Source organism: Ambystoma mexicanum, chromosome 3p (genome assembly GCF_040938575.1).
Source record: "Ambystoma mexicanum isolate Mex_15411 chromosome 3p, UKY_AmexF1_1, whole genome shotgun sequence".
Taxonomy (NCBI): Eukaryota; Metazoa; Chordata; class Amphibia; order Caudata; family Ambystomatidae; genus Ambystoma; species Ambystoma mexicanum.
Window position 1 is genome coordinate 646970704 of NC_090925.1, and position 20374 is coordinate 646991077.

A 20374-nucleotide genomic window follows, 5' to 3' on the forward strand; every position below is an offset into this window, starting at 1 on the left:
TCTTACAGTAGTGGTGCTGGTGTTTATTATTCTCAGGAGTATGTGTCATTTTCGTGGCCATAACGGTTCTTGGGTTTTAGGGTTTCTGTTGTCGGTTTTAGTGTGAGTTTAGTTTTATCAGCTCTGAGTTGGGTGTTAGTGTGTATAAGGGAGGAGGATGTGTCATATCCTGGTTGTGGTGTGACTTGTGGGTATTGCGTTTGGCGTGAATATTGGCGTGAGCAGGTTGAGCTGGGTATGTGTGCGCGTGTCGCATGTGGGCTCGCAGGGTTGTTGTTTTGTGTGGAATGTTTAGAGTGACGGTTGGCAGTTGGCGTGAGCAGAGGTGGCCTTGGGGTGTGGGGAGCATAGTGACTCTTTCGTTCCCACTTGAGCTGTCTGTCCTGGAAGTACAGCTTGGCGTGGAACGATAAAGCTTACCTTATAATCTATGGACGTGTCGGCTCCCATTGCATCAGCTTTCCACCAGCTGGCCCTACTTCTCTTATTGTTTTTATTTATTCTATTACCCCATGTACTGCACTGTCCCCACCCGCCTCCCACTCTGCACATATCCTCCTCCCCCTTTCCCTGCATTTGAATGATACTTGGCCTAGTAGGATCGCTGTCTCTGTCTTCCCTCTGTTCCCCTCCCTTGCTGCGTCGTGCCTTGAAACACTTGTGTAGAAGCCCGTTATAAATACCATATCATATCATATCATATCATGTCATTATTCAAGTCCTGTTTCCAGAGGCATCATGGGTAGTAAATACTGTGCAGTGATTATGCTTCTGATCTCTGACACCGCTCTATGATTCTCACTGAATGTACGTCACTTGACCATGCCATGACATGTGCACTTTTCTCCCTTTCAGGACAAGGAGTCTTCTATGGGCTTTGACATCCAAGCACCTCGTGCTCATCGCCTGTGATGGCGGAACTTGATATCAATGTGAGGTAAGAGTCCACGCCGCGCGCACTGAAGAAGATACTATTCCAATGAGCAGTAAGCTACTGTCATGCTTGAGCTGGTGTCAGACCCAAAGGGTGTTTGCTAGTCGGGCACCAGGAGATAGTGACTACGAGCCTGCGGGATGGGACCATGGAACACTGTTTTAAGCTTTTATTCCGTGGGCGGTTCTAGGGCAGTACAAATGAACACTGATTACAGTAGGCCTGATTCCAAAAGATGTTCACCAGTACACACCAGGAGATGTCTATTAGTATCTCAGATGTGTACCTGCTATCTAAAATCTTACGGAGAACGGCTTAAACTCGAGTCACCCTGGAAATACCTGGAATATGAATTTGCCTGTAGACATGTCGGAGATGCTCCTGGCATCTCCTGAGTTCCTTTTGAATATGGCATCAGGGAGCAGCTGTGACTAATTGCTCACGGGCATCTTCTCTTTTGCCCCAGTGCAGATCTGTTTCAATCAGTGCCTCCTGTATGTTCCACCTTTGGGTTGCAATGCCTAGTTAAACATCAGTAAATATAGAGAGCGACCTTATGCACTTGGCTGTGTCAGCCAAGAGAATGCTTGCCACTCAACACCCTGTGCTGGGACAGCAGTCAATGGCAGGTGGACAAGTCTTCAACGTCCCTCGAATGTGTGGGTATCACTGCTTTACTGCGCTGACCAAAACAACGAATGCAAAAATGCCTTGTTTTTTCATAAATGTTCACAGCAATTATATGTTGGGGTGGTTATGGGTAATTCATTATGTGATGGGATCTGGGGGGTGCGCGGTGGTCTCCCCCCACATATAACAGCAAAAATAAAATACAAAAATCGGCATTTTTGACGCATTGTTTTTTGGCCGCAGTATTCACATAGATCGCACGAATTCTGCTTGAGACTTGCCTGTCCTTTGGTCTGCCCCCGCTGCCATCAGTTGCCTAGCAACGTTAGCATCGGCGCATACAATATTGCACTTTCTGAATGTGGTAGGTCTGTGTGCGCTATTTTGCGCACCTGATCATTTTCTGCCTCAGCAATGTGCCTGTTTTTACTCAGTGAATTCCGAGGCACAGTCAAGGATTCCATGTGATAAAAGTCACGGGGAAAATCCTGTACTGAGACGATTTCTTTTCCTGCACCCTCAACAAATGTTCCCAACATATTCTGTATTTACCATGCTAAACTCCAGTTCCAGAATATTTGAGGAAAGTGCATGATTTTATTCGCACATTTGGGGACATTTCCTGGGCGAGTTTATAATTGGAAAGCCAGTAAAGGGCTTCATGCGGAATGCAATATAAAGTGAATGCCCCTTATTGTATCGGCCTCACGTCTTGCGCAACGCAATGACGTGAGGTGTAATAAAAGCCCCACCTGCCGGAAGACGGCAGAGCGGAGCATGAAGCATACGCAGCATGCCGTGTTTCATTGAGCTCCTGCACCGCGCCCATGCTAAGTCCTCGGTGCAGCCTACCACCCGCATCTTCCCCGCCGGAGCACTCGGCGCAGGAGCATAACATTGCGACGAGGAGTAAAAGCGGCTTGCGCAAACCAGCGTACAACACAACCATTCGACCTCGGTCATTCCGGCCTGAATTTTTGGAACCGCTGAGGAGCCACACCTCCTCAGCACAAACACAAAGAAAAAAATGTAGGAAACAGGAAAGCAGACTACACCTGTGTCATTTAACTTCCTTTAATCCAAACAGCACTTGAAGCATTCCATTTCTTTGACCCTGAACGTTATTTATGAAGATTGATGAATCGCCCGCGAGGGGCATTCATTAAAGTGGACACAAGCCACAAGTGAGGAGGAAGCCACTGCAGGCCCCTAGATACATAAAGTGGACACCCCCATGCGCAGAAACATGGCCACAGGATTCACCACTCCCAGGACCAATACAACAGCCAGGCTGGCAGCAACACTGTCACCACAGACACCGCCCCTCTGCCACCAAGGGGGCATATCAGCAGCCCTGGGACCATTTGACCCTTAAACAGGCCCATCTTCTGTGGGGCCTCGCTGGACGATCTGGATCCAGAAGTTTAAAATGGCTAGGGATTGCAAGAACATTACCACACCAAGGAAGATGAAGTCACACTTGCTGCTCAACGTTGGTGATGACACCCTACACATTTTCAACTCACTGGTGATAGGCGATGGCACAGACGCATACCAACTGGCCAGAGGTGCCCTGTGCGCACATTTTATGCCACAACTTAACCCAGACTTAGAGACTTTTAACTTCTGCACCAAAATGTAATTGGAAGAAGAGACCCTAAAGACATTCCATACGAGGTTGAGGTGGCTGGCACTGTCATGCGAGTTTGTGCACAACGAGAAAGCGATAAGCAGCCAAATAATACATTACATGTCTTCCTAGAAACTGCGCAGAATGGTCCTGCGTGAAGGAGGAGATCACGGTAGCTGATATAAAAGAAGCATCCACTCCTGCCACACCCATTCCACTGAAGTGTACAGCTTCCTAGGCATGGTCATGTACTGTGGAAGATTTATCCCCAATCTGGCCACTTTATCAGAGCCACTCCGAGAACTCACCAGGCAGAATGTCAAATGGGAAGGAAGGCAAAAATGCATGGAAGCATTTGAGTGCATCAAGAAGTCACGGTCAGCTGACACCACAATGGCTTACTACAACCCAACTCTGGCAACGGAGCTACATGTGGACGCAAGCCCAGTCGGACTTGGGGCAATCTTGGTGCAGAGGTCAAGAACAGGGGAATCACAACTGATTGCATACACATCCATAGCCCTCACGCCGACCAAACAGAGGTACTCACATATCGAGAAAGAGGCAATAGCAGTCCTGTGGGGGTGCCAACACTTCTATATCTATCTGTATGAACAAATATTCAAGACATTCGCCAACCACAAATCACCCTCCCAATCTTCACAGGATCATCAGCACACCCCGTGGCCTGGATAGGAAAGTGGCAACTGCACTTTTAACAGTACGAGTTCAAGCTGGTGTACCAGATGCGGGCGGACAACCCCTGCAGATTTCCTGTCCAGGCACGGCAACCAGCGACACGAGGAGAAGTGGACGAAGCGCAGGAGACAGAGGAACACATATGCCAATTCATCAATGCCACAAAGCCCAAAGCCGTCAGCATCACAAACATCGTCGAGGCTATGCAAGATGACCCATGTTGTGACATCATCAAAAACATGATCATAGCAGGGGATTGGAAATCTTTCCTCCGAAAGTGTTCACAACCGCATGCCGTTGGCTAGAGACTTCCTACCAGGGATGTTCCCGGTGCGGCAAGAACTTTCCATTACCGGTGAAAGCCGGATCCTCAGGGACTCCTGTATTGTAATAACCTGCAGCCTGCAAGATTGAATCATCTCCTTTACACACGGGGGACACCAAGGGACAGTCCATGCGAAGGCCAGGATAAGACACCGGGTATGGTTCCTGCACCTAGACACGAAGGTTGAGGATACCATTGGGGCATGCCTCCATGCCAATTCACGGGGGCACCCTCGCACCATGAGCCAATCCAGTCAGGTGAACAGGGATCCTTGAGGTGGGACGCTATCAGCATTGACTTTTGCACTGTGCAGGAGGGTATCTATCTATTGATAGCAATCAACGACCAGTCACGGTACCCCGAGGTAGAGATCATTAACTCAACCTCAGCTAACACAGTAATCCCCACACTGGAGAAGATATTCGCAACACATGAATTACCACTGCGTGTCAAGAGCGACAATGGACCACCATTTCAGGGAACAGATTTTAGGAGATACATGGAAGAAATCCATATCCAGCACCACCACAACACTCCCAGTTGGCCACAAGTGAACAGTGATGTGGAAAGATTCATGAGGACAATCAACAAGGTGCTACGCATTTCCAGAATCCAAAACAGCAACTGGAGAGTGGACCTACACCAGTTTTTGAGGAACTGCCAAGTCACACCCCATAGCTCCACAAATGTACCCCCGGCAGACCTTATGTACGGGACGATGTAAACTCGTCAATTCCCCAACACCCGAGCAAGGGTGTGGATGATATCGACAGTGAGCACACTCATGCAAAAAGAGTGACAGCGAACAGACACATAAGCCACAAGAGGAACGCCAGGGAGGACAGACACAAAGTAGGTGACAATGTGTTGGTGTTGAGAAATCCCACAAAGGCGAAACTGGAAGCGAGATATGACCTTGCAAGGTGACAGTATGTAGAGAAAGTATCGAAGGGTCAATGGTGACAGCAAGTAGAGGACAGCAAACCATCATGAGAAATGCATCCTAGTTTAAGAAAATGCCCGAAGAGATGTGAATGTACGGAAGTGGTCGACCACAAGGAGATGACGACCCCACACAGCACCATACGGCGCCAGTGGGGGAGGAAGAGGACATTTGAGTTGGCAGCCCATGTGAGCCATTGGACTAAGAGTCTGCAGCCGACCAGACAGGAGGTGAGCAGGATGGGGGAGATGAATCAGAGACAATGCCGCCACCGCGGCTCCATAGATACAGTCTGAGGGCCGCTCCCAAAGCCCCAGCGAAGTTACAGGACTATGAGTGGTGACAAACACAAAGATTGAAGGGGACTCTTACTCCATAGAAGCAAGGGAAATGTTCTGCCTGCAGTGGGTGTGAGTATGCAGGGGTGAGCCACCATGGCAGTGTACTGTTATTTGTTAATGTTCTGTTCAGTTGAAGTACAGGAGGAATGCTGTTTCCGCCTCACATCTTGCACAAAGCGATGACGTGAGTTGTAATAACAGCCCTGCCTGCCAGAAGACGCAGAACGGAGCATGAAGCATACACAGCTTGTCGTGTTTCATTGAGCTCCCACCCATGCTAAGCCCTCTGCGTGGCCTACCACCCGCATCTTCCCCACCGGAGCACCCTGTGTGGGAACATAACACTCCTGACACCTCCCTGCCAATGCAGACTATCCTGGGATTGGTCATGGCCATAGAGCTAGAGCTTAAGTCGTAATAAAAAAAGAGAGGTCTCATTAACACACGCTGTGGGATGTGATGACACAGGAAGTGAAGACATCTTAAAGTGAAATATTCATATTAATTCCAATTGACTTTTCATTAATAGAAAAAGTGTGCATGGCAATTGTGCCTTGGCCTTAATCATCAACATCCTAAGCATAACCTGAGAGAGGAGATTTTCCTGTGCATTGCTGGCAAAATATAAAAGTTGTGCTAGTTTGAAACTCAACACTCCATTTTGAAATGCTCCCTGCAAATCAAATCCCAATTAGAGGGATGCACCTACGTCACACTTTTTTATGTGGTTTTGCTGATGTCTTCCCAGAAAACCTGCCTTCCTGGGTCTGGCAAAACGCTCGGTAGTTCTGAATGCCAGCCTCAACATTGAAGGGAAAAGCATCCGCCCACTGAAAATATGTGGGCGGAGTCTATCTCCCCAGGTGTACCATCGACTTTTGCCCTGGACAGACCAAGAGATATTGCACAATGGCTGCAATCTTGTTATGTGAATTTGTAAAGGGCAAACCATGCCAAGGGTAGCATATGCTACTCCCCCTCTGCTACCCCTAGAACAGTCCTCCTTCTGACCCCTGGGGCCACTGGACAAAGGGGCAGTGCCAAGAGCAGATATCTGTGTTGCACCTGAAAAAGGCGGTTGCAAATGGATCTAAATGCACCACAGCTTTTTAAACCTGGAATCTAGATTTCGTTAGCTGGAAAAACCATGAATCTGCCATCACTAACAGGTTGGCAGTCCATTAGTGCAGAATGCCTGAATGGTTGGGCTCAGAGTTGGTTCTGTCTGTGCAGCTCCTACCCAGTACTGTAGCAACAGGAAGGGGGTGGGGGCTAGGTCTAGCTAGCTGGGAATGGGTAAGAGCAGCCTGCAGTACTCAGTGACAGCACAGTATGAACGCAAATCTCATCAGTGTTTCTCGCTGTCTGCGTTGCACATCCAGTGAGCCACTGGGCCTGTGATGAGAGGGGTGAGCCCCAGTGGCTTCTGCCACCAGTCCTGCCTGGGCACTGTGTGGCCTGACCCAGATCTGCCAGAACTGCATCACTGGCACACTGTAAATAGACGCAAGGTGAGATAATTAACTTACATGAGGTTGCCCTCTGCCTTTGAAGTAAACCATCTGTTGCTTCCTCAGGCAAAACCTATATATATTTGGAAGCCTAGCTCAGGGGTAACAGACTTGCTATGGGAACAAGAGGATGCAGTGCAACATGGGTTCAGTTCCTGTTCCAGTGCTCAGAAGCTGGAGGAGGCTGGCATTAAGGAACATATATAAAGGACCAAATAAAATAATAAAATTGCCCTTTTCTAGGGGTGATGTCATGGAGCTGCTGATGTTTACATTTGCTTTTAAAAACACAATTACTGTGACCTACAACACATTCTTCCCCTCTATCTCCCATCTAACAAAACTGTGGGTTAATTAACACATACGCAAAACAGAAAAGTGATGATATGATATGATATGATATGGCATTTGTAACGCGCCTATACACAAGTGTTTCAAGGCGCGACGAGGCAGGGGGGGGAACAAGGGGAGACAGACAATGATCTTACTAGGCCAGGTGTCATTCAGATCGCGCAAGTGCAAGGCTAGAGGGGAAGGGAAAAGTGCATGGGGGAAAGGGAGAGGGGAAAGTGCAGTACAGGGTTATAAGCATACAGCATACAGGATAAATAACAAGGGCCAGCTAGTGGCAAGTGCGAGGTAAGTGCAAACAAGTGCTGGGAAGGGGGGCTGTATGGATACAGACACAGTCCCGTAGTGCAGGGGTTGCCGTGGAGGCAGTGCAGGGGAGAGTGGCTGGGCCGAGAACGGTGAATGGCCCAGTTGCAGATTCAGTGCAGTTTCAGTAGTATTAGCAGGGGAGAGGGGGAGAGAAAGCGGAGGCAAAGAGGAAGGTTTTGAGGTGCTTCCGGAACCGGAGGTGGTTCTCCTCAAGTTTCAGGGAGGTAGGAAGGCTGTTCCAGAGGGAGGCCCCTGCAGTGGAAAGAGATCTGCCCCCAACTCGTTGTTTGGAGAAGCGGCTGACCCTGAGGGAGTTGGAGGCGGATGAGCGAAGAGCTCGAGAAGGAAGATATTTAGGAAGAGAGAGTTGAAGGTATTTTGGGCCAAGGCCCCAGACGGCCTTGTGGACAATGCAGAGGGTTTTGAACTTGATCCTCGCAGTCACTGGGAGCCAGTGTAGTGATTTCAGTCCTGGAGAGATACGGTCCCTGGGCTTGAGGCCAAGGACAAGTCTTGCAGTCCTGTTCTGGATGAGTTGCAAAGGGCGGAGAGTAGAGGCGGGCAGATTAAGATAGAGGCTGTTACAGTAGTCCAGCTTAGAGAGAACCAGGGCTCTAGAGACAGTGAGCTTCTGGGGGAAGGAGAGGAAAGGAAGGATACCTCTGAGGAGGTGTAGCTGGTAGTGTGACTTCTTAGATACGTCGGATATGTGAGGAGAGAAGGAGAGTGTGGAGTCGAAGATGACCCCAAGGTTTTTTGCCTTGCAGGTAGGAGTAGGAAGAGGGCCCAGAGAGGCCGGCCAGAGAGCAGCAGGGAAGGAGGGAGTGGGAGTGCCGATGAGTAGAATCTCAGTCTTACTGGCATTAAGGCAGAGGTCGTTGGCGGCACACCATTCCTGGATAGCAGAAAGACAGTCAGAGATGAGGGAAGGAGAAGAGGAGGCCCAGGGTAGCCTGAAAATGAGTTGGGTATCATCCGCATAGCACTGAAAGTAGGGGCAGAGAGCGGCGATGTGGTGGGCGAGAAGATGGATGCAAGGTTTCAAATCATTCATAACCACTAGCACAGCTCTGGGTTTAAGTTGTGTGCTTGAGGCTCAATGTTAAGGGGGCTGGTACTGGAGACTTAAGATGTTGTTCAAGTGACTTACTGGTGTTGGTAGAAAGTGTTTGAGATGTAATATGTTGTAAGAGAGTTGGAATGCATTGAATGCAGATATAAGATGGTTGAGAAGGGTAATCGAGACTCACACTGTTGGGGTGTTGAAGCAGTGTACTGTAGACTTTTAAGTTGCTAGTTTGCTTGCGGTTGATGGTGTTGGGGAATGCTGGAGACTTAAGTTGCTGGAGTGTGGTACTTTGTGGACATGAAAGTGTTGGAGCAAGGAATTGGAGGTGTAACTTGTCAGAGGGCGGCAGGGGGTGCCAGACTTCTCAAACTATTGACGGAGAGCCCTTAGCGACCAGCAGTGGATAGTGGGATGCCCATGATGAAAATGGTTGGTGGATATTTTGGCTCTGGGTGACTGGCGGAAGTGGGTTTCTGTGATACGGTTCAAAGTGCACTATTGACAAGAAAATCCCTATGCATGTTGTGCAAGTGCACAAGCATGACATGGTACAGTCTCTGTCTTCTGGTTCGACTTGTTTTGGTTTGCTGTTTCCAGTCTGTGGCCAGACACTTGGCAGCCACTGGATGTCTGTGCTTTGGTGTTTAGGCCTCTTTGTGATGCTCTAGTTGCTACCTTTTAGCCCGACTGATGTACAGTAGTGCAGGTTGTTGTGTTGGACGTCTGTTTACATTCACAGTATTTTGGTAATATGGGTAATACACACTGATATTAACACTACATATGGTGACCCATTCCTGTATGAAATTCATATCATATTTCAGTGATATCGTAACCATATTTTTCTTAGTGTACTGAGTTACATTGCTATATGATTTCACTTCCTGTTTTGTGAAGGGATGAAAGGTTGTGTGCCATTACTTCCCGTGATGTCACATGGCGGCAGGGTCAAATGACATATCTTACTATGATTTCATCGGAGGTCAAGGGTCCCAAAATGTCACTTCTGCTACCCCTGGCACTTTGGTGAAATGACGCCCCCTGCATTGTGTGTTTTTCTGGGCTGGTAGTAGAAAATAAACAAATCACAACTTTTTCAGCTATCCTTTCCCTATAACATTGGGCTTCGCAGTAGGTGCCTAGATTAAGCTCTTTTGCGAGAGGCCCTATGGTACCGTCCATTTCCAAAATGACAGCTTCCAGCATGCCATGCTGCAGTGATTGAAATGTGTGGCAGGTGCATGCCACATGGGCATGGTGGAACAGGGGAATCTCTGCCCAGGGCCAGCATCGACAATTTTCAAAATCGTGCTTGTGTTTCATTTGGAGCAGCCTGGGCTCCACGTGGTGTTGCCAGGAGTGGGTGCAGGTGGTGGCCTTCTGGGCTTAGTACTCTGGCATCCCTTTGCGTTGTATACGCAGCTTGGCGGTGGAGATGCTGCCGGATAAATTTGAGGGTGCCAGTGATGGCAGGTTGGCATCAGGTGCCAGGGACTGGGAGTCCCTTTACCCTCTAGCAGGTAAATTGCAGACCAGATGTGATCCTTCTTTGCACGCAGCATGAAAGCCAGGGCATCGCCTTTATGGACAGGCCCCTCTACTGAACGTTGTGTAAAACCGTGTCTACACGTTCACTGGTCTTAAAACAAGTAGAATTACAGTGAAAATGTGTTTACATGTATTATTAAAGCCTTATAGATCTAAGGAGGGGTCATTATCGCAGGATAATGCCCTGCCGCTGAGTCGGCGAGGGCATGCGTTTGGGAAGGGTCATTATTCAACTGCAAATTATTCCCTCTGACGTATATAACTATGTTGGCACATAGTGGTAGTTGAAATGCGTGTTTTGGACTTTTAGTGGTGAAGTAAGGCATGTTTCATTAATACTGGGTAATGCGAATACTGAGTTAGTATATTACATGTGGTTTATTTTGTAATATTGAAATAACATAATTGCCCTCATAAATTAAAAATGTTCATTGCAAAATTGGTTTAACTGAAACACGTTGAACTTGTGCAAGCTTATGGTGTCATGTAAATTTAAACGGTTTCTCGTAAGAAAGAGAAAACATGTCCCACGTTTGGGCTTTCTGTTTCATGTGTTGAATAGGAGGTTGCCACAAAAAAAGGTCTTCTCACAGAGGAAGTAACTTCTTTAAAAAAAACGTGCCTGGAAATTGCAATGCTGTTTCCCTGTCTGCTTTTGAAGACCGGATGTTCAAAGCACAGTCTACCAGTAGTTATTGGCTGTAAACTAAACATGCTGATTGGCTGAGAGGAGGCCAATAAGGATCTCCATTTGCTCATATTATGTGTATTTTTTTATTTACATTATTACATTTACATTGTTGTCCTCTGTGGTTGGCTGTAAGTTTGCTTTTGGTATGTCTTTCTTGTTACATTTTGTCGACAGCAGAACGTGACATAATGGTATGTTTCTGTGTATAGGACAGGGGACTTGCTTGGTCTGAAAGGGCCATACTACAAAACCTTTACACCGATGCAAGGGAAATTATCACTCTCATAACAATTCCCCTAGTGCAAAAACTATAAGCACAGAGTTTTTGCAGCAAGGCAAAAGACTAGAACTAGGCAAATAGTACCCTGGTGAAAAAATGCATTGAAAGTATATGTTCCTATCACCATGGCATTTTGTGCAAAAGTGCTAACTGCACTTGGACTGGTGCACATTTTCTGTAATACTGCCCGAGGTCTACTATGTAATCTGGCAGATAGCCCTGTTAGGAGAAATGCATGCAGTCAGGCAATGCAAGTATGCCGACAACGACAGGGAGGCTGCATGAATGAATATAGGAGACAGGGCACTTGAGCCAATCAGAGGAGGGCAGGAAGAGAGCAAAGGAGAGAAAGTGAAAGGAAGACCGGAGACAGAAAAATACTTTGTGACTTAATAATGTATGAACCAGTAATAAAACACTGCTTAAAACGATGAAATTATGTATCAACTTAGAATTAAAAAATCAACATATCCTCTCGCGGATAAAAAAGGAAACTTTACATGCACACATTTTCTGAGCTAATGTTTGAGGGTTACACTAAATGACGTAGAAATGATAAGCAATTTGAATCCTAGCAACAACAACCTTCAGACGACACAAAGTGCATTTACAATCCTGGACCAAACTGCTTATTATATCTAGATTTCATAATTGCAAGTTTGGCTGACCAAATAGAAAATTGGGTAGAAAGAATAGCAATCTCTTCTTAAATGCATAGGGCCCGATCCATGAAAAAGTGTGCATTTCTCCTACAATTTCTGTGTGCCGAGAACGACTGTGCGTGAGCCTCAGCGCAGAATAAAAAATTCACGTGCAGCGTATTCATGAAATTTACTGAGTAACAGTATTTGCAAGTCAGCCCCGGAATGCTCCCTACACGCCCCCATGCAGGGTAAACATTTCTAGAACAGGTACCTTTGCATGCGCACTCAGGGGGCTAATACACACACCCTTCAAACAGTGAATGTGATCCCCCGCAAGCAGGCGTGTATCTCAGGGACCTGCGCAGGGTCCCACGTAACTGTTGCTGGCACCCCAACAGCATACGTATGTTATTTCATAACTCAGGTTAAACTCTGAAAATATGCGTGCAAACCCCCATAGATTGGTCCTGCACCCCGCTACACTGTGTACGTGCACCCCTAAGTTACATCAGAACCCCGGTTGGTTTCACACACCTCAGAAGGTAGAAAAAAGACAGAACTAGGCAGGAGGCAGAAAAAGTGAGAGATGGGTGCATGTAAAAAAGAGTGTCTCAGGCTGGAGGCAGAAAAGGGAAGAGACGGACTGGGGGCAGAAAAAGAGAGATTCTGATGGGGCAGAGAGAGGGAGAGAGAGAGTATAGGTGGAGGCAGAAAAAGAGAGTATGATGGAGCAGTGGGTGAGAGAGGGAGTGTCAGACTGGAGGCAGAAAAAAAAGAGATTCTGATGGGGCAGAGAGAGAGAGAGAGAGAGAGAGAGAGAGAGAGAGAGAGAGAGAGAGAGAGAGTATGAGTCAAGGCCGAAAAAGAGAGTGTCAGGCTGTGCAGCTGAAACAGAGGGAGTCAGATTGGGAGGCAGAAAAAAGTGAGAGGCCGCGTAGTGAGAAATTCATAAAGAAAGAATTAGAGGGACACAACGCTATCTATGTGTTGAGGTTCCGGCAGTTGCTCTTAATGTCATGTTCACTCCATTTCAAAGCGCTATATGCCTTTTTATGATAGCCTTATGCTATCTTCAGATAGACATAAAAAATGGTGGATATGAGAGGGAAAAACTATGAATCCACCCACAAACGAATATCGCATACATAAGAGAATGTTCATCTTGACCAGCAGTGGCAGTGAGAAAGAAAAGGCATGCAGGAAGGGGAGCGAGAGAGAGAGAAAGAGAGAGAAGACGAGAAAGAAGGTTTGACAAAGAGAGAAATATTTAGACAAGGAGAATGAGATAGGGGAGATCAAAAGAGAGAAAGAGAGAGCATTTGAAATCGAGAGAAAGAGATTGAAGTGAAAAAAGGGAGAACACAAACGCAAAAATCAGAGAGTGAGAGAGGGCGAGAGAGAATGTGAGGCACAGAGGGAGAGACAGAGACAAGAAGAGAGAGCGAGAAAGGGAACCAGGTAGGGACCAGGGCATTTGAACTTCCAGAGGAGTGACAATATCCATCCACTTGTGTTCTGAGGTCACCCAGCACAAAAAAATCAAGAACAAGCTTAGTTTTTACTTTTGAACCCAGCACCTTTTCTGTAAACTTTGATTTGCCACGAATGTTGACTCTGGTCGACTCATTTTCTTCTCCATGACCCCAAATTCAGAACCCAGAGGGTATGGTGGGTATAGAGCATCGGTTTAGTCTTCAGACCTACAGGGAATTTACCTTTCGCAGTCAGATTGGCAGACCTGTGCTGCCTGCTTCGGGCTGGTGCTGCCAGGTTTGTGTCCCTTGCTGTGTGATACTGTTGAGGGAGGGCAGGCGCCCTGAAATCCTGTGATGCCTGTCAATGCTCGTGCCGGGTATCCCTATTCAGAACAGCACCGCATCATCACAGCATCCGATTGCTCCTCCTAGCCTCTGTCTGCCTTTTCTCTCTCTGTAGACTTGAGGCAACTTTTTTTATTTTTTTTTATTTTTTTATTAAAATGTTTCAGTTTAAAATAAACTTTTCATTTTGTCTTATCAAACATCATACATTTGAGTTATACATTTCAATCAATTCTCTTTTTCAATTTTGTCCATAATCTTATTCCAAAAATGAAAAATTATATAAATCATCCGTTTCTCGGTCCCTAGCAATATCCAGGCCCATCTTACCTCCGGGCTCAATGTCTTATGTACGATCGCAAAATAGGATTGACATACGTTTCTCTGTTGGTCGAGAGCAGGACAGGACATAATAAGATGATACAAGCTTTCTGTTTCCGCCTGATTTTTGCATATCCAACAAGAGATTTCTTTGTTTACTTGAGTGTAGTTCTTACTAATCTTTCCCTTGTGGGTAATATGTTTAACCGAAGTTTCACAAAAAACATTCTTATGTCTTTATCAGGGAATATAAACAAGTACGGTGGCAATTCATTGAAGGCTCTGATCTCAGTTTTACTTGTCTGATTTTCTTTATACCGGGTTATATATTCATTCGTGTTTATCCAGTCATTATACATTCATTGTTTCTTGGCATGTTGAGGTCTCATTTGTAGCATTTCTTCTGTTATACCTTCTTTTCTTAGTGCTATTAATATTTGTTGTTTCCCTTTTAATAATGCCCTTGCATTTATAGGATTAGGCTTTGACTGAAAAAATTCTAATGCTGCCACTTTTTGTTCCCATGTTATTTTTCGGTAAAGATCAAATTTTTTCCAGGTAAGCGATTGAACTGCTATTTGGGCTAGAATTCGGGCTATTGGAAAAGATTTAGGCAGCCTCATTATTTTCCGCCAGAAAGTAGCTTCCAGTATGGGCCATATTTTCCCAGACAAATTTAGTAGTGTTTCACTTCCGTATGTAAGTATTGGAATAACTTTGCTCCTGTAGAATGTAATAATCGGTCGGAACGAAAATTTACCACATTTTTCATGGAGTATATACTCTTGTCTCACCAATACATTACTTTTTTTTTTTAGATGTATCTCCCATTCCTTTTCTTCCATTGTCTGACTGATCACAATTCCCAGGTACTTGTAAGAGGATACAATGCTGATTGGACAGCTATTAATGTGTATCACTGGTTTCTTTTCATTTTGTTTCGGTTTCATAATAGCCATGATTTTGGTTTTCGCTATATTTATTTTTAAGTCATTTCTTTCCATGTAGTCTGCCAGCAATCCAAGACTCTCCTGTAGACCTTTCGGTGTTTTATCAAGCAATACAATGTTGTCTGCATACATCATTATTGGTATCTTTACTGACTTTATTCTTGGGGGATATATTCTATCCGACATCATTTCACATGGAAGATCTGATGTGAAAGGATTGAAAAGGGTGGCTGCGAGCGGGCAACCTTGTTTTAGCCCATTCCAGGTCTCAATATAGGCAGTCATTTGCCCATCTTCAGTTAACCTTACTCATATTTTTGTTGAAGAGGAGAATAACCTTATTGGTTGTAATATATGTATGGGGCAGTTCCACTTTTCCAATTTGTTCCATAGCAATTGTCTGTTCACACAGTCGAACGCGAGATGTAAGTCCACAAGAGCTATCCAGACCTGTTGGTTAGAGGTCTTTGCTTCATATTTTATAAGGTTCAGGAGAAAGAGATTGATGTTTGTACCGACTGCGTGGACAAAACCAGTTTGTCGAGACGCAATCCGTTTAGTTGAGGCAACTTTGCCAATCACAGGATGCGTGGGCCCCAAATTACAGAGCTAATGGATAAGGCACTCTTTGAGGAGTAGATGCAGGGGCGGACTGGAAAGGGGAGAAAAGGGGGAATTTCCCCTGACGGGGGCTGGGCTGTTGCCCCCTTGGCCAGAACTGCAAAATGTGAAACAAATTATCAAAAAAGAGAAAATCCTTCCAAATCTAGCCTGCCTTCAAATAGCTGAGTGCCTAACGACCTATAGATGGAGTGAGTCACTCGTCTCGATTCCAGCAATGTTGCAGATGGGCCCACTCGGCCCCTGAATGGGGGCCTCCACATTGAGAGGGAGACAAGCGTAGGCCACAGGTGCATGTTCATAGCGGCCCGCGGCAATGTACACATTTAAAGACAGATTCTGTCACGCAGCAGAGTAATGATGGCACCACTGCGTCCCATGCACCATTGGTCTGTTGCAATCTTCAGCAACGTATCATGATTGCCAAGGAAGTCGGGTCCAGATCCTGTTAGAGTTGGTCCACGGTTTGATTCTGTAAGAATGCTTCCCCTATGTTCTGGTGAATTTCTTTATCACTTGTGAGTTCAGTACATAAGGGGGTTAATTGCAGCCCGAACAGCCCCGCATATTACCTTTGTGGTAATGGAATTCACTGTTGGATTGTTCGCGGTACTCATTTTTGGGCACAGTTGAAAAACACGCACAGAAAGATATATCATTCAGGGATGACTTTGCTGTATACTGCAAGCTAAACGGCTCACTTAAAGTTGGGCTGTTTTTATAATAAAATACAGCTGTGGCAATCTTCACAATTGGCAATTGGTGAGCTACGTTAGGCAGGACAATGAGTTTCTTTTGATATCTGCATATGTATTAGAGATGAGTGATTTGTGTTAGAATAGTATGTTAATTGAATGGTCCTTATTGAATTATGATGAATTATTATTTATGATGTGTTACCTATGCATTTGATTTGAATGAGTGTGTACACATTGGAATTGGTTATATTTAAAGAAGGTAGGGGGGTCATGTATTATTTGCAGAATTAGGCAGTTTGAAGAATTTGCACACATATATTTTTGTTTGTTTTTATTGATTTTATACATCGTGTTAGTTTCAGAAATGTATTTGAGCAACTTTTTCAGGTTTGCTTTGGTTTTAAGTAATTCTTATGTTGATCGCTTTTTAATTTTACACATGTTTCCTTCAATTAGAATCAGTTTTATGTCGAGCCAGTTTGTGTCCTATACGGGCGTCTTGCTAACGTCATGGCATCATATAAAGTACTGGCACATCAATGTCATTGCGTGAACTACGTGGCAGCCATCTTGTTTACTATATCAAGGGAGACATATTCATCACCCAATTTTCAGTAGTTTTAGACATTCTAACTGTAAGGAACGCAAGCCTACTTTTAAGAGGTACATCTTTTAGGTCATTTGCATGGTTTATGCATTTTTTTAGTTGATAAGTGTGCCGATCGCCGTTGGTTTTTGGTATTGCTCCTTTCAGTAGAGGAGAATACAGGAAATGAGTATGTCCACTGCTGTTTACTGCGAGGGGACCACCATCAAGGAATACACGAAGGGGTTTTCTTGTTGTTTTTCCATTTGCTTGTTTTCTCTTCAGAGTACAAGATCAGATTCTGGGGGGAACCACATATTGTTTTTGAATTTATATAATGTTCTTTAAGATTAATTGAGGGTTACTGAATTCATAGCAGCACCCCCTAACATTTGGTTGCCGTTTGCAAGGTATTGCCATATTACTGCCGAAATGGTAATACCTGGAGCTAAGATAGCAACAGCTGGAACATATTGTATGTACCTGGACAGATGATGTCAGTGGCTGGTAAATTAATTGTTAACACCTACACTCAAGGTACAAATGTTCGGTTTAAACAGAACCTAAGAGAAATTTAGTGTGAGGGGCAGATATGAAGTCACACATATTGCTTATGAATTAAGAGAAGTCACACTTGTTTAAGACACTTTTATTACACCAGGAACTCATTTGCAGTGGCAAATAAATCATTAAATCTCTGAAGACTGCCTAGAAATAACATGTGCAGGCCCTACAGGTATCAATGGGGTGTTTTTGGGGATGGGAGGGGCAGGCAGTTGGTGAGAATGGTCATTAGGATTAGCTTCACCATGGGCAGTCATGAGCGTGTACAAAAGAACATCCACATGCCATGTACTCCCCCCCTCAGACCCGATGTCCTCTTATCTGTGCTCTAATGCACTAATTTGGGTTTATTTGTGACACAATTGTTACGCCTAATACCCCCCCTCCCCCAAAAAAAAAAACACTGATGTGAACATTGCAACAAGGGGACACATTGTGAGGGACATACTGATGTACACCTACACAGGCTGGTCATGTGTGCATCACACAATCCCAACTTTTCTCTCTCTCACAACGCTCCATAGGAGGATTCATACCATCATGGCCACAATCAGACTAATAATATTAATACCGTGGCGATTAACACAGCCCTTCTTATTGGATGCTTCCAGTTTCTAAGCTCCTTAGCTGTGTATGTGATCATTACTCCCCACTAGCGATACCCAATGTATCGACCTCGGGAGGATGAAGGGCTGAGTCGGCCAGTTGTGATTGACCTGTTCCCAAGAAGAGCACATTGCACTTGAGTCATCTGCCCAACACATCGATGAGTAAACTGCCCTGGAAAAGGGTCCTCTGAGCACTCTGGGACTTCATGCCAATACACGTGGAGAATAACATTGTGTGCATCAATGCAGAGCACAGTAGTAAATGCCCCAAAGGCACTGGCGCTCAGCTTCATCCCCGTGATGGCAGTTCTATGTCCCCTTTGTAATCATCACGCTGTGCAATACATTAAATATAGCGCTGTAATCTCATGCACTTTACATAGGACATAATTAAATACATTGCTATTATAATTGGTACTTATTAATTAATCATCCATGGAAAGATAGCAAGCTGAGTCAACCGTGCCAGGATGCGAACCTGCAACCTGCAGACCAAACACAAACTATAGCAGTGAGCGTTTAACCCGCTGCGCCATTTCATAGGCACTGCTCGCCGCGTATCTTTCCCGAGTTTTGTATTGCATCAGTCCTCGGCTGCTATTGACACCCTGCTTCCAGTTTCAGGCTCGGCCAAGCGCTATTCGACTCTCAAGAAATGTTCAGTAATATTCGGACTTCTGCTATTGGATGGAACTGGAGGGTTACCCTGGGCGAGGCTAAGGCAGGAGAACATCTTTGCACCAGCATCCAGTCATTTCCAGAGAAGGACTCATCCACGTGCCCACGAGGAATTTTGGCAAATGAGATGACCGAGTATCAGCAGAAACGTATCAAAAGGAAGGTGGCTGCATCCTGTAAGAGGACTACCCGTGACACTAGCACCACGTGACCACCCTGACGGTCCTGGCGTTAGTAACACGGCGAGTCCTTAAATAAAAACAGGTTCTGTTGATGAGGCCCTGCCCCAGGGCCTTCAACTGCACAGGACACACTGCTACTTGCTCTACTCTCAACAGCTGCAAGCTAATGGAAACATAGTGCCTGCCGCCAAGGTGCTACTCTACCATTGAGCTAGCATACTGGTGAAAGACAGCCCTTGAAAGGCCTGTTTACAGCTGACTTGTCATGGTCAGTCTAAGTAACTTTGGGAGGTAATCAAGTTCACCACCTTCACTGGCTGCTTCCATGAGGGATCTTGAAACGCCCTACTTTACTGAAACAGGCCACGCCTTTCACCTTATCTAATCAGCAAGGGGCAGGATACTACTCATTAAAGCACCCTGTGTGTTATGAGGCACTTGGAGAGTGGCAGCTGCGGCGTCATAGTGTCTGGATCTGCTACATGGCCCTGGGGTTCCCCTAGTCCATAGTCTGAAATCACACCGCAAATGGCAATGCCTTGAGGAGATAACCTTGCACGAGGACACTGCATCTTGACATCAAACAAAAACAAGCACTGCCAATGCCAACAGTTTGGGCTTTTGTGTAGGCATGGGAAAGGCACTTTCCAGGCTCAGCCGTAGTGATATTAACCGTTATATGTGATTTTACAGACAGACATGACAGAGCGGTACATTTAATTGTGGACAAAATACCGAAAAAAACGTTTTGAAGCACCCCTGTTTATTTACCCTGATAACTCCATCCCGACCCCATCCTGACCCATTTTAACCCCTTTGTATAGGAGCAGCTAAACGCCTCTGCAGGAAGTCCCGCCCCTACTCTGCCTATATGTAGGAAACTGGAAATTGCGACATGTGCAACGCCAGTGATGGTGCCTAATCCACAAAGAGCCTTTGAGTCAAGATATCCGTTGAGAAGACCATATGTGATGTACCCTCGCAGAGATGTCAGTCTCCTTGGAGGAGGTCCCTGAAGGAATATGAAGATGAGAAGAAAATAGGCTGTTGACGTCACAAGAAATGAGTGTGACGCACTGAAAAGAATGGTTGAAGAAGAAGATGCATAGAACTTATAGGATATGATGACGAAGTAAAGAATCGAGAATACTTTCATATGCGTAATGAAGATTGCATGTGTGAAGAGCACTGTAGAAAATGCAAGACATTTTATAACTGTACAGATGCTGTAACGCAAGTAGATTAAGTGATCATAAAGGCTGGCTATACGTAGTGTATAGACTGCAGGCGGTGCCGCCAATATATATATATGTAGAATCTGAACATTCAATGTCACAATTGTAGTAAGCTCAACCCATGGAGAAAGGAAGATTGATAGCTGTGTGTCTGTTGCAGCAAATAAATAAGTTGAGGCTCGAAGATGGACCAAAGGAAGACTGCT

The 20374-nt window shown here is 45.5% G+C and overlaps 1 protein-coding gene across 5 annotated transcripts in view; it reads left to right on the plus strand.

Moving 5' to 3' along the window:
- Positions 1-20374, plus strand: part of HTR4 (5-hydroxytryptamine receptor 4) — a 1746991-nt gene that overhangs the window by 470201 nt on the left and 1256416 nt on the right. For all 5 annotated transcript variants that reach the window (XM_069651422.1, XM_069651420.1, XM_069651421.1 and 2 more), the window contains exon 2: positions 856-937. In XM_069651422.1, coding sequence (XP_069507523.1) covers positions 912-937 — 26 coding nt within the window. In that variant the 5' untranslated portion in view covers positions 856-911. The remainder of the gene's footprint in view (positions 1-855; positions 938-20374) is intronic.